This window comes from Schistocerca nitens, chromosome 5 (genome assembly GCF_023898315.1).
Source record: "Schistocerca nitens isolate TAMUIC-IGC-003100 chromosome 5, iqSchNite1.1, whole genome shotgun sequence".
Classification (NCBI taxonomy): Eukaryota; Metazoa; Arthropoda; class Insecta; order Orthoptera; family Acrididae; genus Schistocerca; species Schistocerca nitens.
In genome coordinates, this window is record NC_064618.1 from 322,011,971 (window position 1) to 322,026,339 (window position 14,369).

General features: G+C 44.2%; 1 protein-coding gene across 2 annotated transcripts in view; it reads right to left on the bottom strand.

Annotated features, from left to right (window-relative positions):
• LOC126259676 (uncharacterized) overlaps nt 1–14,369 on the bottom strand; it is a 74,885-nt gene that overhangs the window by 24,504 nt on the left and 36,012 nt on the right. For both annotated transcript variants that reach the window (XR_007546549.1, XM_049956629.1), the window contains exon 4: nt 6,871–7,053. Coding sequence is in view for 1 of the 2 variants with exons in the window: in XM_049956629.1 (XP_049812586.1) it covers nt 6,871–7,053 (183 nt within the window). In the remaining variant the exon portion in view is untranslated. The remainder of the gene's footprint in view (nt 1–6,870; nt 7,054–14,369) is intronic.

Sequence of the window (14,369 nt, forward strand, 5' to 3'; positions counted from 1 at the left end):
GCCTGGAGAGCTTTTCGTTCAGTGAATAGTTTTCGAATTTAAACTTTCTGTGTTATGAAAAGTTTACAATCAGTGCTTACAACCAGTCTTGGCTTGCGGCAGTGAAACACTATCTTTGCAATGTGGAGACCATTCAAACAATGGGGGTTTTCCGCGAGGAAAGGGGGAGATGCTTAATGAGAATTACAACGGGAGACAAAAAGCAAGTAAATCCATGACGAAACAGAGTGAGGTAGAGAATGTAATTATGACTCTATTGAAAATGGAGGAATGCGGAACAAATAGCCAATGGGTCATAGATGAATCGAGTAGGTCTTCTGTTGAATCAAATGTACAAGAGAAGATGACTGAATGAAAGGCCGGTAGGTGACATTAGAAAACGTGCAAGAGCAACATGGATGTATTCCTTAAGACTGCATGTAAAAATCTGAAGGTGGCTTTTTTCCAGAAGTGGATACCAAATGCCTTATTGTGAGACATTTCAGCTAAAGAGAATATTGATATAGAGAGTGTAAGGGATATAAGTGCAGATATTTCTTTTGGTGACTGAGGACGGGATGCTGAACAACATTACATCAATAAAAAAAAATGGCCTTGAGCACTATGGGACTTAACATCTGAGGTCATCAGTCCCCTAGAACTTACAACTACTTAAACCTAACACGCATCACACGCATCCATGCCCGAGGCAGGATTCGAACCTGCGACCGTAGCGTCACGCGGTGCCACACTGAACTGCCTAGAACCGCTCGGCCACACCGGCCGGCCACGCTGATGTGTGTACATATTAAGGTACCACATATAAAAATGTTTGCGTTTATACCTGTTAAACCCAGTATAACTACGTATGTGCTCCATAAATCTTACGCACGGGGCTCAAGTCCAGGTGGAATAATTTTTGCGCTGCTGTAATAGCACCGAAACGAGCGATCACAGTCCATAACAACAGTATGCAAACATTGCTACTGGCCAATAGTACTTGATGAGAATCTAGACAATCTTCCATTGCGGGTCAACTACGAAAAATGCTGTTATATGTCGTCCAAGTGAATAATCAGATTTCGACAGAATTGAGGTACAGGGCGTTTGCCTGTGTCGACGCTCTAGTGGTAATCTCAGTTTCTAATATTTGGATCGCAGATTTTCATGGATTATTATAGAACATTGAGATGACGCATAATCTGCTACTTTGTCGCCCATGACGACGATCCGCCCCATTTGGCGCGGCTGCAGGAACTCTGTCTCTACAACATAACATCTGTCTCGAATTCAATAGTTCTTGAGTGTAATTTCCGTGAGTGAAGCTTAGTATCTCGTATATGTGGCACTAAAAACATTCGACACCCGCAGATAACTTGTTTAACAGACAGACATACACATTCTCTCTGATGCTGCATCTATATGCGCCTAAATTGACCTCCTTGGGGCTACAGTTATCGACTATGTAAAGGTAAAAATTCGTAGTGGTACCACAATACAGCGGGACAGAAAGCTCAAAGGATTTTGTCTCTACAGATTCGAGCCATCAAACAAGTGAGGATACAAATATTGGCTTGTTTTATAGAACTTGAGGATACAAGCATTGGCCGGAGCTGGTTCTAGGAGAATCATCAGGAGCACTGGGATGTTTCACCCTCAGCTATGATTCCATTCCACATTCCACATCGCATGTAGACATGCAAGTTAAGACTGTCACGTCAGAAACTCGTTCACAGTTCAAAGCGCGACTGCTCTGGGTTTGTCGTCACCGAGATTGTTACCCCATTACTGCAGCGTCTCGTTAATGAGAGCCAGCGTTGTGGACGTATGTGTATAAATACTTCGTCAGAAAGATAAACGAAAGTTTGGGCTGGCGTTGCCATTGATGTTCGCAAGCCTCACTGCCGTTTATCTGTAGCCTGCAGTCTGTTCCGGTGGTGTGAGCAAGTGAGCAGCTACCGTCCTCGTTCAAAATCTCCGATGATCTCATGCTAAGCCACCTCGTATGTTTCCTGTTGTTCCAAAGCCACTCCCTCCCCGTAAACTCTGGTTGTGGGAAGTTCCAATGGTATTTGCTGATCAGTTTCTGACCTGCCAGTATCCACCCGCATCACAAATTTAGATATATCACGTTCCCCAGGCATCACACTATTTTAACTCATTTTTGTTGTTCCGTAACGCAGAACACCGATTGCTCTTCGAGTACAATTGGTTAAGCAGTGGGCCACTTAAATTATCTCAGTGATTACAATGGTATTCGCTCTTCTCGTCCCGCTGTAACACTGAGCCATTGTAATGCCAAAGCAACCCAGACATAACCATATTTTTTGAATGCATGCGATATAATGACAGATTCTAATTGGTTTGGACAGTGCCATGAAAGAAAAACCTAGGAAAGAGGCATATTTAGGTAGCCTTCAGATACAGTGTAAGTGGGAAAGAAATTTTTCCTGTATTTACCAGTTTATAAAAAAGTTTAGTCACATATATTCAGCTATTTATAAATTACATCTACCTCATCATCTTACAAAATCATTCTGCGACTCCACTGAGTTAACAACAAAACAACATGCGGCCATGTAGCACTTAAAAATCGATTGTATTGTTGTATTTAATTTTCTCTTGTTGGAAACTAAGCATTTAACAGAGAATTAGTTAGTTTCAAGGTACCCCTTTCTTCGGCATAGTTTTACTTTTGGATTGCTCGAGAGCTGCTCTAGTTCAAATGTTTAAGAGACTGAAACTGTTCTTTTTATTCTTCATTTGATTTGTCAGTAGACTAGGACGATCATCACTTCTTCAGTCTTCCAACAGATCTGCTTTCTGACAGATTATAATGGAGAATTTTCATTTGCAGTCTTCCTCTCCAGTATTTGCGGAACACATCCACCATCCATTCCATTAAATTTTGTTTCTTTTATTGATTTTTCTTTATTGAAAACACATCAGGCTCCCTCTGCGTGCATATATTTTTGGTTTTATCTAATCTAGTGACACATTTTCCGTTTGACAGGTCTTGCAGCTGCTTCGCGGAACATTCGATGGTCGTCAGTGTTCTTAATTAATTCACACCAAAGGCACTTCAAGTATGATATTTCCGGCAGTGTTATCCCATCGATAACGACCTTTGATCGTACGTGACCTATTCCCAAGAACACCATTACTTTCGTTTTACCGGTCAAAAGCTTTTTTAAAGTGTGAATGGAGATTACCTGGTACTACTTTAACGAGCCAGTTACAGTTTGAATTCTCACTTCATCATTAACCTATAGTGTTGAGGTATCTATGATTTCCAAGTTTTAACCTGGAATGGGCGTTATTTTCGGTTGACGCTCTTAGAAAATCGCCGATGTTACACTGTATTCAGTACGCGCCAAACATCTACATAACTCTAAGATTTGTATTTACGTACAGTGATTCTTCCGAAGAGTCGTCAGCACATTTTATATGGTGTTTCAGCAGAGAGTCAGTCCAAACGAGTGTGGTTGCGTTCTGGACAGAACGAGCTGGGACGTAGTCGTGCAGTAAAAACACCCAGTGGACGCTTCGTCTTGACATCATCCAGTAATCTCACCAGGAAATTTTGGTTGTATCCTCCTGTGTTGGCTAGCTCCCGACCACCATTATCTGCCAGAGCCACATAACGGCAGTTCCAAAAACTGTTGAGCGTCACCTTGACCGATGATGGTTGGGTCTACATCTGCATGATTACACATCAAGTCACAATTAAGTGCCTGGCACAGGTTTTATCGCACCACCTTCAAGCTACTTCTCTACAGTTCTAGTCTCCAAAGACGGGCAGGAAAAACGAGCACTTTAATCTTTCTGTGCGTGCTCTGATTTCTGTTATTTCATCAAAAAAAATGGTTCAAATGGCTCTGAGCACTATGGGACTTAACATCTATGGTCATCAGTCCCCTAGAACTTAGAACTACTTAAACCTAACTAACCTAAGGACAGCACACAACACCCAGCCATTACGAGGCAGAGAAAATCCCTGACCCCGCCGGGAATCGAACCCGGGAACCCGGGCGTGGGAAGCGAGAACGCTACCGCACGACCACGAGATGCGGGCTGTTATTTCATCATGATGGTCATTTCTCCCCATGTAGGCGGGTGGCAATAGAACATTTCCGCAATCTGAGGAGACATTTGGTGACTGAAATTTTATGAGAAGGGCCTAGTGCAACGAAAAACGTCTTTGTTTTAATAATAGCCATCCCAATTCAGGTATGATATTCGTAGCTCTCTCTCTCTATCTCCTGTTTCACGATAATACGAAACGAATAGCCCTTCTTTGAACTTTTTCGATGTCCTCCGTCAGTCCCATCTGATGCGGATCCCTCAGCGCACAGCAGTACTCCAGAAGATGATGGACGAGTGTTATGTAAGCAGTCTCTTTAGTAGACATGTTGCATTTTCTAAGTGTTCTGCCAATAAATAGCAGTCTTTGGTTAGTTTCCTCCGCAGCATTATCTATGTGATCGTTCCAGTCTAAGTTATTCGTAATTGTAATCCCTGAGTATTTAGATGGCTTTACAGCTTTTAGAGTGTGTGATTTATCGCTTGACAGAAATTTAGCGGATTATTTTTAGTACCCATGTGGATTTCACATTTTTCGTTATTTATAGTTATTTATAGTTACTTATAGTTATTTATAGTTATTTATAGTTACTTTCCGCACCATACGGATATCTTCTTTAAATCATTTTGTAATTGTTTTTGATCATCTGACGATTTTACAAGACGGAAAATGATAGGAGCATCTGCAAACAGGGCTGCTCAGAGTGTCTCCTATGTAATTTATGTAGGTCAGTATCAGTACAGGACCTATAAAACTTACTTGGGGAACGCCAGCTATTAGTCTGTTAAACTCGTTAACTTTTCGTGAGTTACTACTAACTGTGACCCTTCCGACAGGAACTCACGGATCCAGTCGCACAACTGAGGCAATAATCCATAGGACCGTAATCTGCTTAGAAGTCGCTTGTGACGAACGGTGTTAGAAGCTTTCTGGATATCTAAAAATATGGAATGACTTTGACATCCCCTGTCAATAGTACTTATTACTTCATGAGATAAAGTGCCGGTTGTGTTTAACAAGAACGATATTTTCACAATCCGCGCTGACTATTTGTCAATAAACCTTTTTTTTCCGAGGTAATTCATAATATTCGAACATATGTACCAAATTCCTACTGCAAATCGACACTAGTGATATAGTTCTGTATTTCAGCGGATTACTCCTAGATAGTTTCATGAAGTTCCGACAGTTTGCGGCGTTATACTTAACCTTCAAAATGGCGTCTGTAACGGCGATGCGTTCCAGAGGAGAGAGCCGTCATTAAGTTCCTTTTCGCGAAAAACCAGAGCATCACACATAATCACAGGTTGTTGCAGAGTGCCTATGGAGACATGGCAGTGAACAAAAGCGCCGAAAGTCCTTGAGCGAGGCGTTTGTCATCATCGCAGCAAGGTCGCGCAAACCTGTCTGATCTCCCACGTGCCGACCGGTCGCACACAACTGTGACTCCGGCAACGTCGGAACGTGTGGACACTCTCACTCGAGGTGATCGAGGGACCACCATCAAATACCTCGCTACTCAACTGAACGTCTCTGTCGGTGATGATGACACTTGTCCACCAGCTTTGGTACTCAAAGATGTGTGCTCGCTGGGTTCCTCGCCGTCTAACAGAACACTGTAAAGAGCAACGGAGGACCATCTGTGCGGAACTGCTTGCGCGTTACGAAGCTGATGATGACAGTTCGTGGAATGGCGCCACACTGCCTCTCCTCCGGAAAAAAAGCTCAAAGCCGTTCCCTCATCCACTAAAGTCAAGGCGACGATCTTCTATGACTCTGAACGTGTTATTCTGTTTCATATCCTTTCTCAAGGGGAAACGATCAACTCTGGAGTGTGTTGTGCTACCTTCAGGACACTGAAGAAACGACTTCAGGGTGTTGCTAGCCACAAAAATGCAAACGAAATTCTGTTTCTCCATGACAATGCAAGGCCTCACAGATATCTGCGCACCAGAGAGGAGCTCACAAATCTTCGTTGAGCTGTTCTTCCTCATCCAACGTACAGCACATTCCGACTTAAATCTGTTTGGCCTAATGAAGGATGCACTCCGCAGGAAGCAGTAAGTGGATAATGGGGGGGGGGGGGGGGGGTTAGTGACGCCGTTGGGTCTGACTTCGATAAGTAGAGTAGTACCATATCGACATACAGGCTCATCCAGTAAGGTGGCGTAAGGCTGTCACATTGAACGGAGATTATGTTGAAAAATATGGTTTTGTAGCCAGAAGAATGGGGAATAATATGATGTGTTGGAATCCTGAATAAAACCAACCTGCGTTCAGGAAAAAAATGTGTTGCATTACTTATTGCACGCCCCTCGTGTAGTGCTATATTTTACCCCCTCCTAAAGTACCTCTTCAACAGATTTTTGACAACAGAAACGTTTGAAATAGGGTGAGGGAGGCAGAAAAGGAGAGAATAACGGGTAGTACTACACATGCTAATGTCATTGGTGGACGTATAATTAAGTGCGAATGCGCAGTACTGGCGAAGTATATGGACCAACAAACGCCGCAGCCATTATTAAAAAGAAAACTTTACGGAAGATTTTAATGCCTTGCGTAACTCACGCGTGGTTTTCCTAAATTATTCTGGGATGTTTCCTCAACAAGTGGTTACATTCCAGCGGGCTAATCGCCACCTCTAAAATCACTTCTACTGGCAAGTGAAAAAAGATCCATTTTAAGAGTGACATAGTAAACACACTTTGTGGTCGAATAATTACACAGCAGATTGTAAGTACTGCGACAGTAAACAAAAATACTATTTAACCTCAAACTGCATATTGTTAATTGCTGTGGATACTTACGCAGCAACGGTAATGTCGAAGATCTCGTTGCCAGTACACCTGTACATTTCTGGAAAGATTTCGTCTCCGTTCTGAGTGCAGATGTAGTAGATGGCCTGGTTCTCTGGGACGACGCCCACCTGCCCCAGCTGGGAACAAGGCTTGATGGGGCCTCTCGTGCACACCAGGTAGGATGTCGACAGGCTGACAACAAAAAACAGGGTTCGACTTAGAACAGTTACTGACCGTTTCACATCAGAAATACAGGCTAGCAAGCTGTGAGACGGCAGTTCGCTTTAAGTACGCCGAACGTTGTTCGAAATGCACCATTAACAACAAAATATTTTACACTCTGAAAAGATCTAGTGCTATTCAACGAGGAATCACTACATCAATATCAAATCAAAGCACTTACGTCATATAATAATGAAGTGACCCAAATGTTGGTAAAATTGTTCCGTTATATCAATTTATAAACGGAACTTGTTCGTTTGACTGATTAAAATCCAATGGTTTTTTTTTTTCCTAGCTGCTGTCCTTCGCGAACATCCCAGAAATATTTTTAAGTTCGTTTTCTGTTATTATCCCTTCATCTTGAATCGTTTTGACTGTAATACTATCATCCTTCGGCACCATTTCTTCTTTCATACTGGGCGAGATCGCAAAGAGTTAAAGACAATGAGCCAGCATTTGGAAGAACCGGAGTTCGGTGGCACATCATCCACCCAATTATAGATTTTGCATGGTTTCTGTACATCCCTTTAGGAGGGTTCCTTTGAAATGCTGAGTTCTTTTCCCATCTTACCCCAAAGCGACCTTCTGCTCCACCTCTGGTGTCATCGACCACAAGGTCTTAAGCCTTATCTTTTTCTCTTTCCTTCCTATAACTGGATTTATTTACATCAACTAGCGTACCGTCTCGTCCACGGAACGCTGGACACCTTTCATCATATCTCTACTGGCTTTACCTACATCATATAGAAAATCTACCGTAAAGTCCTTACTTTCAAGTAAACGTAATCTCTCTTGTTTATTTGCGTTTGTGCCTTCAATAGCCGTATCCTCCCGGATTATTTTGCCTATGCCCTTTGCTGCAAGTGACCGTCAACAATCTCCGTGCTGATATATGGCTTTGTCCTCAGTTACATTAAGAAGACACTCACTTCAATTTTTGCACAGTTCGCGTTAAACTTAATAAAATATCTTTCTTCGTGTGTGGATTATTTTTAGATTCACTTACATTGCATGTCGCAGACAAGTGGCAAGTCACAGTTGACTGTCCATTTGTGCAGTTAGCGTATATGAATCAAATTTTCACATGAAGTACAGTTCAGATTTAGTGAATTATGTATTTTACTTCAAATAAAAATTATTCTTAAGGCATTTCAAAAGTTCACAGTGACAAGAACATTCCGAAAGTACTGCCAGATTAAGTTAACCAACGTTTCGACCAATGGCCTCTGGGAACGCCAGTGGAGCTTGCATGACCATTTATAGATTGTCGGCAAAATAACTCATCATAACTAAAATAATGTTATAATTGTTCTGTTTTACAAGGGGAAAGCAAATATGAAAATAGTAACCACACATATATCAGCTGATGTCCGAAATGTAGAATGTACACTAAAACAATCATCTGTCTCATAACCTCAAGGATTGTATTACAATCGAGCAAAGGAACAATATGTATTTAGAAGTATATACAGAACTGCAGGATGTAGGCAAGCCGTCGGACTACAAATTATCTTTGTCTGGAATTTACACATTTTGAGAGAATTCTGATTCAGAACAAAAACTGCACTACCAACGCTTGAGAAACAAGGCATTGGCACAAACTACATTACTACACTAAAGGGAATTTTCTTGCACATGTAAGTGAAGCAGCAGTTGAGAAGGCAGTCAGACAGGGTTGAAAGTCTCCATATTGAGCAACCACGGAAACAAAGGAGAAATTTTGAAAGATAATTACAGCTCAAGAAGAACCAATAAAAATTATCGGTGTTTGCTCTAATTCTGTCAAAGAAGGCGAAAGACTTGCGAGAGCAAGTAAATGGAATGTATAGTGTCTTGAAAAGATTTTGTAAGACAGTGTAGATGAATCGAGTCTGGTGATGCTGAACGAATTAGATTACGAAGTAAGACACTAAAGGTAGTTCATGAGTTTCTGATATTTGAATAGCAAAATAATTTGACAGTGGCCGACGAATGGAGTTTACAAATTCAGACTAGAAATAGACAGACAAGCTCATCCGTAAAAAAGAGTTTTGCTAACATCGAATATAACTTTAAGTGTAGGTAAGCAATTTCTGAAGGCATTTGCATGGAAGCGAAACATGGACGATAAACAGTTCAGGCAAGAAGACGTTGATGCTACAGAGTAACGTTACAGATTAGATGCGTAAATCAGATAACTAATGAGGGTCTGCTGAAATGAAATGGGATGAAGTGAAATGTATGGCGCAACTTAGCTGTAAGGAGAGAGAGGCTAATAGGGTACAACCTGAGGCACCAAAGGACCGACATTTCGCAATGACAATGGTATAATGGGAGGAGAATTCGTTATGAGTAGAAAAATAGGGCAGAGTGAGTTAGCGTAAATAGTTCACGGGTAAGGTTAATTTTATCAGTATCGACAGCAAACCAAATAATACACTCCTGGAAATTGAAATAAGAACACCGTGAATTCATTGTCCCAGGAAGGGGAAACTTTATTGACACATTCCTGGGGTCAGATACATCACATGATCACACTGACAGAACCACAGGCACATAGACACAGGCAACAGAGCATGCACAATGTCGGCACTAGTACAGTGTATATCCACCTTTCGCAGCAATGCAGGCTGCTATTCTCCCATGGAGACGATCGTAGAGATGCTGGATGTAGTCCTGTGGAACGGCTTGCCATGCCATTTCCACCTGGCGCCTCAGTTGGACCAGCGTTCGTGCTGGACGTGCAGACCGCGTGAGACGACGCTTCATCCAGTCCCAAACATGCTCAATGGGGGACAGATCCGGAGATCTTGCTGGCCAGGGTAGTTGACTTACACCTTCTAGAGCACGTTGGGTGGCACGGGATACATGCGGACGTGCATTGTCCTGTTGGAACAGCAAGTTCCCTTGCCGGTCTAGGAATGGTAGAACGATGGGTTCGATGACGGTTTGGATGTACCGTGCACTATTCAGTGTCCCCTCGACGATCACCAGTGGTGTACGGCCAGTGTAGGAGATCGCTCCCCACACCATGATGCCGGGTGTTGGCCCTATGTGCCTCGGTCGTATGCAGTCCTGATTGTGGCGCTCACCTGCACGGCGCCAAACACGCATACGACCATCATTGGCACCAAGGCAGAAGCGACTCTCATCGCTGAAGACGACACGTCTCCATTCGTCCCTCCATTCACGCCTGTCGCGACACCACTGGAGGCGGGCTGCACGATGTTGGGGCGTGAGCGGAAGACGGCCTAACGGTGTGCGGGACCGTAGCCCAGCTTCATGGAGACGGTTGCGAATGGTCCTCGCCGATACCCCAGGAAAAACAGTGTCCCTAATTTGCTGGGAAGTGGCGCTGCGGTCCCCTACGGCACTGCGTAGGATCCTACGGTCTTGGCGTGCATCCGTGCGTCGCTGCGGTCCGGCCCCAGGTCGACGGGCACGTGCACCTTCTGCCGACCACTGGCGACAACATCGATGTACTGTGGAGACCTCACGCCCCACGTGTTGAGCAATTCGGCGGTACGTCCACCCGGCCTCCCGCATGCCCACTATACGCCCTCGCTCAAAGTCCGTCAACTGCACATACGGTTCACGTCCACGCTGTCGCGGCATGCTACCAGTGTTAAAGACTGCGATGGAGCTCCGTATGCCACGGCAAACTGGCTGACACTGACGGCGGCGGTGCACAAATGCTGCGCAGCTAGCGCCATTCGACGGCCAACACCGCGGTTCCTGGTGTGTCCGCTGTGCCGTGCGTGTGATCATTGCTTGTACAGCCCTCTTGCAGTGTCCGGAGCAAGTATGGTGGGTCTGACACACCGGTGTCAATGTGTTCTTTTTTCCATTTCCAGGAGTGTAATTCAGACATATGTACCGACGTCACAAGCATAAGGTAAAGAGGTACAGAAAGTATATGAGGATACTGAACAGGTAAATCAGTACGTAACAGAAGATGATAATCTAGAAACTATGAGGACTGGAACACGATAGAACGGGAAAGAAGGGAAGAAAGAGTTATGAGAGAATGTGGACTTGGTTGTAGAAATCAGAGGGGAGGAAAACTAATCGAGTTCTTCAATAAATTTCAGCTAATAATAGCGAATATACTGTTTACATATCACTAAAGGAGAATATCTACTTGGAAATGGCAGGGAAATGGTGGAAAGGTTCCAGCTGGTTTACACCATAGTCAGACAGAGACCGGAATCAAGTGTTAGACTGTAATTCGTCCAGGAACAGATATAGTCTCGGATTGTAATTTAGTAATGTTGATGAGTAAACTGAAGTTTAAGAAAATTATACCGAAGAATCAGTGAGGAAGGAAGTGGGAAACTGAAATACTGAGGTACTACTTCCTGCTGCAACATAAGAGACCGCGACCCAACATATTGACACTGTGGCTTACAGTTATCTGAGAGAAGTACGGCAAGGTTGGAAAATAAATTCTTCCTGCTGTTCGTCTGCTTGTCTATATCTGATTGCTGAGATATCTGACGCGTGGTATTCGAGGATCTCTCTCACTGTAATGGCAGGAATTATGAGTGGACGGATGCAACATTCACTGACAAATCTGATCAGAAAGAAGGGCGGTTGACAACTGACATTTCAACCAGAAGTGGCCAAAACATACATTTTATTGTGATTATACAACTAGGGGATTTCATCTTCCAGAGTGGTGACATGAATCAATAGCTTCCGGAATAGATGGCCCCGAAATTTATAAGTTGAAGCTTATCCTTTTGATTTAGCTAAATTTACCGCCATATCGAATCACCTGAAAATACACAAAGTGCATGGTGAGAGGTACTTTTTATCAAATGAGCTAACTTCCAGTCCTCTTCCATTCAGGAAAGGGACGAGTGAATAACAACTTCTATGAAGTCTACTGCTTCAGTTACTTTTTACTAATTTTGTTAGTACGGAACTTCCCGGGAGCATCATTAGGTGTACACGGGATCGGGCCTAGCTACTCGCTGCAGCTAGAGAAGGCGGCTTCTAATATTAGCAGTTATATGACTCATTTCAGGTGGACGACGGGCGTGGAGTACCTCTCGTAGGCCGCTTCAGGCGGTAACAGACTATCCATAGCTGACACAGGCATTATTTATGGCGACCAATCAATCAGCCATCGTCACACAGAGTGAAAAAGTAGCCCCGCGCCAGGCATGGAGCTTGTTCATATCCACGTCTCAGTGGCTCAGTCTGCCTCCGTGCTTCTATGATGCCAGTGGCAGCGATTCTTGCTGCGTTGGCAGAGCCCACTTGTAGCTTCTTGCGAAAGTATGCCCATATAGCTTCGCCATTCTTCCCTTTGCTATGGCATCTTATCCCATTCTTTGGCCAAATTTTTCTGCTACCGAACGATAGAAGCGATGCACAACCTAATCTAATACGTGCTGTGACAGAAATATGCCTGTACAGGGTGTTTAGTAATCAGTTGTACAAAATTAACCTTTAATTATGAAAACGGTAAGTAAGTTAAGAAATATTTGGTGCAGCACTGAATGCAATACATCTTCAAGTTCTGTTCCCGCCTAACACTGTTGGTTCCCGATCATCCCGCTAGGGGCATCCGCGAATGAGTTATTCCAACAGTCACCACTGGGTCATATGACGTTGCAGAGTGTACAGAGTGTTGTTTATGGTTTCGTGAATCCAGATAATCCCCGATGTATGAGGTTACATTAAGGACGGAGTGTTTGTTCCTCTGCTTCAGGGAAAGGTCGAAGCTGCGGCAACGGATAACGCAAGCATTTGTTAACCATACATCACGATTTCCTTCATAGGTGGTATTATACTAAGCATGGCCTTCACCTCAACAGGAAGGGGAAGGGTAAACTGGCTGGGAAAATAGCAGGAAAGTTAATGTGGGGTGGCATTGTCATGAGTGATAAAATACCAATGGTTATAGGGTTCAGAAAAGACCCTTTTTTAGGGTAGGGAAGACAGAAAGAAACCAAATTTTAAGAGAGGTTAGGACTGAGACAAACCTTCAGTTCGAGAAAGAAACCAAAAAACATAATTCTAGCTTATTATATCAGCACAAATAGCTATTGGCTAAGAATTTTCAACAGTCAGCAGATATTTTATCTCTACCCAATTGTAACTCAGACAATGTAAAATGTCAGCTATCTTTATAGCATCAAAATATTCGAGGACTGAAAAACAAATTAATGAATTAATTATCTGCATATAGGAATTAAAGTCTTCAAACTCAGCTGATATGATCTGCCACTCTGAGCATCGTGTGACCACTGGTATAGAACATGTAAGTGTTACAGGGTTTAGGTTAGCATCTCACTTTGGTAGTTCAGCAATCGAGAAAGGAGGAATTGTCACATTCATCAGAAACTGTCATAAGTTTAAGAACATACACATTCATAAATTTTGCCTAGAACAGCATATGGAAGCATGTGCAACAGAAGTAGAACTTCACAAAAAATCCTTCATAATACACTCCTGGAAATGGAAAAAAGAACACATTCACACCGGTGTGTCAGACCCACCATACTTGCTCCGGACACTGCGAGAGGGCTGTACAAGCAATGATCACACGCACGGCACAGCGGACACACCAGGAACCGCGGTGTTGGCCGTCGAATGGCGCTAGCTGCGCAGCATTTGTGCACCGCCGCCGTCAGTGTCAGCCAGTTTGCCGTGGCATACGGAGCTCCATCGCAGTCTTTAACACTGGTAGCATGCCGCGACAGCGTGGACGTGAACCGTATGTGCAGTTGACGGACTTTGAGCGAGGGCGTATAGTGGGCATGCGGGAGGCCGGGTGGACGTACCGCCGAATTGCTCAACACGTGGGGCGTGAGGTCTCCACAGTACATCGATGTTGTCGCCAGTGGTCGGCGGAAGGTGCACGTGTCCGTCGACCTGGGACCGGACCGCAGCGACGCACGGATGCACGCCAAGACCGTAGGATCCTACGCAGTGCCGTAGGGGACCGCACCGCCACTTCCCAGCAAATTAGGGACACTGTTGCTCCTGGGGTATCGGCGAGGACCATTCGCAACCGTCTCCATGAAGCTGGGCTAGGGTCCCGCACACCGTTAGGCCGTCTTCCGCTCACGCCCCAACATCGTGCAGCCCGCCTCCAGTGGTGTCGCGACAGGCGTGAATGGAGGGACGAATGGAGACGTGTCGTCTTCAGCTATGAGAGTCGCTTCTGCCTTGGTGCCAATGATGGTCGTATGCGTGTTTGGCGCCGTGCAGGTGAGCGCCACAATCAGGACTGCATACGACCGAGGCACACAGGGCCAACACCCGGCATCATGGTGTGGGGAGCGATCTCCTAC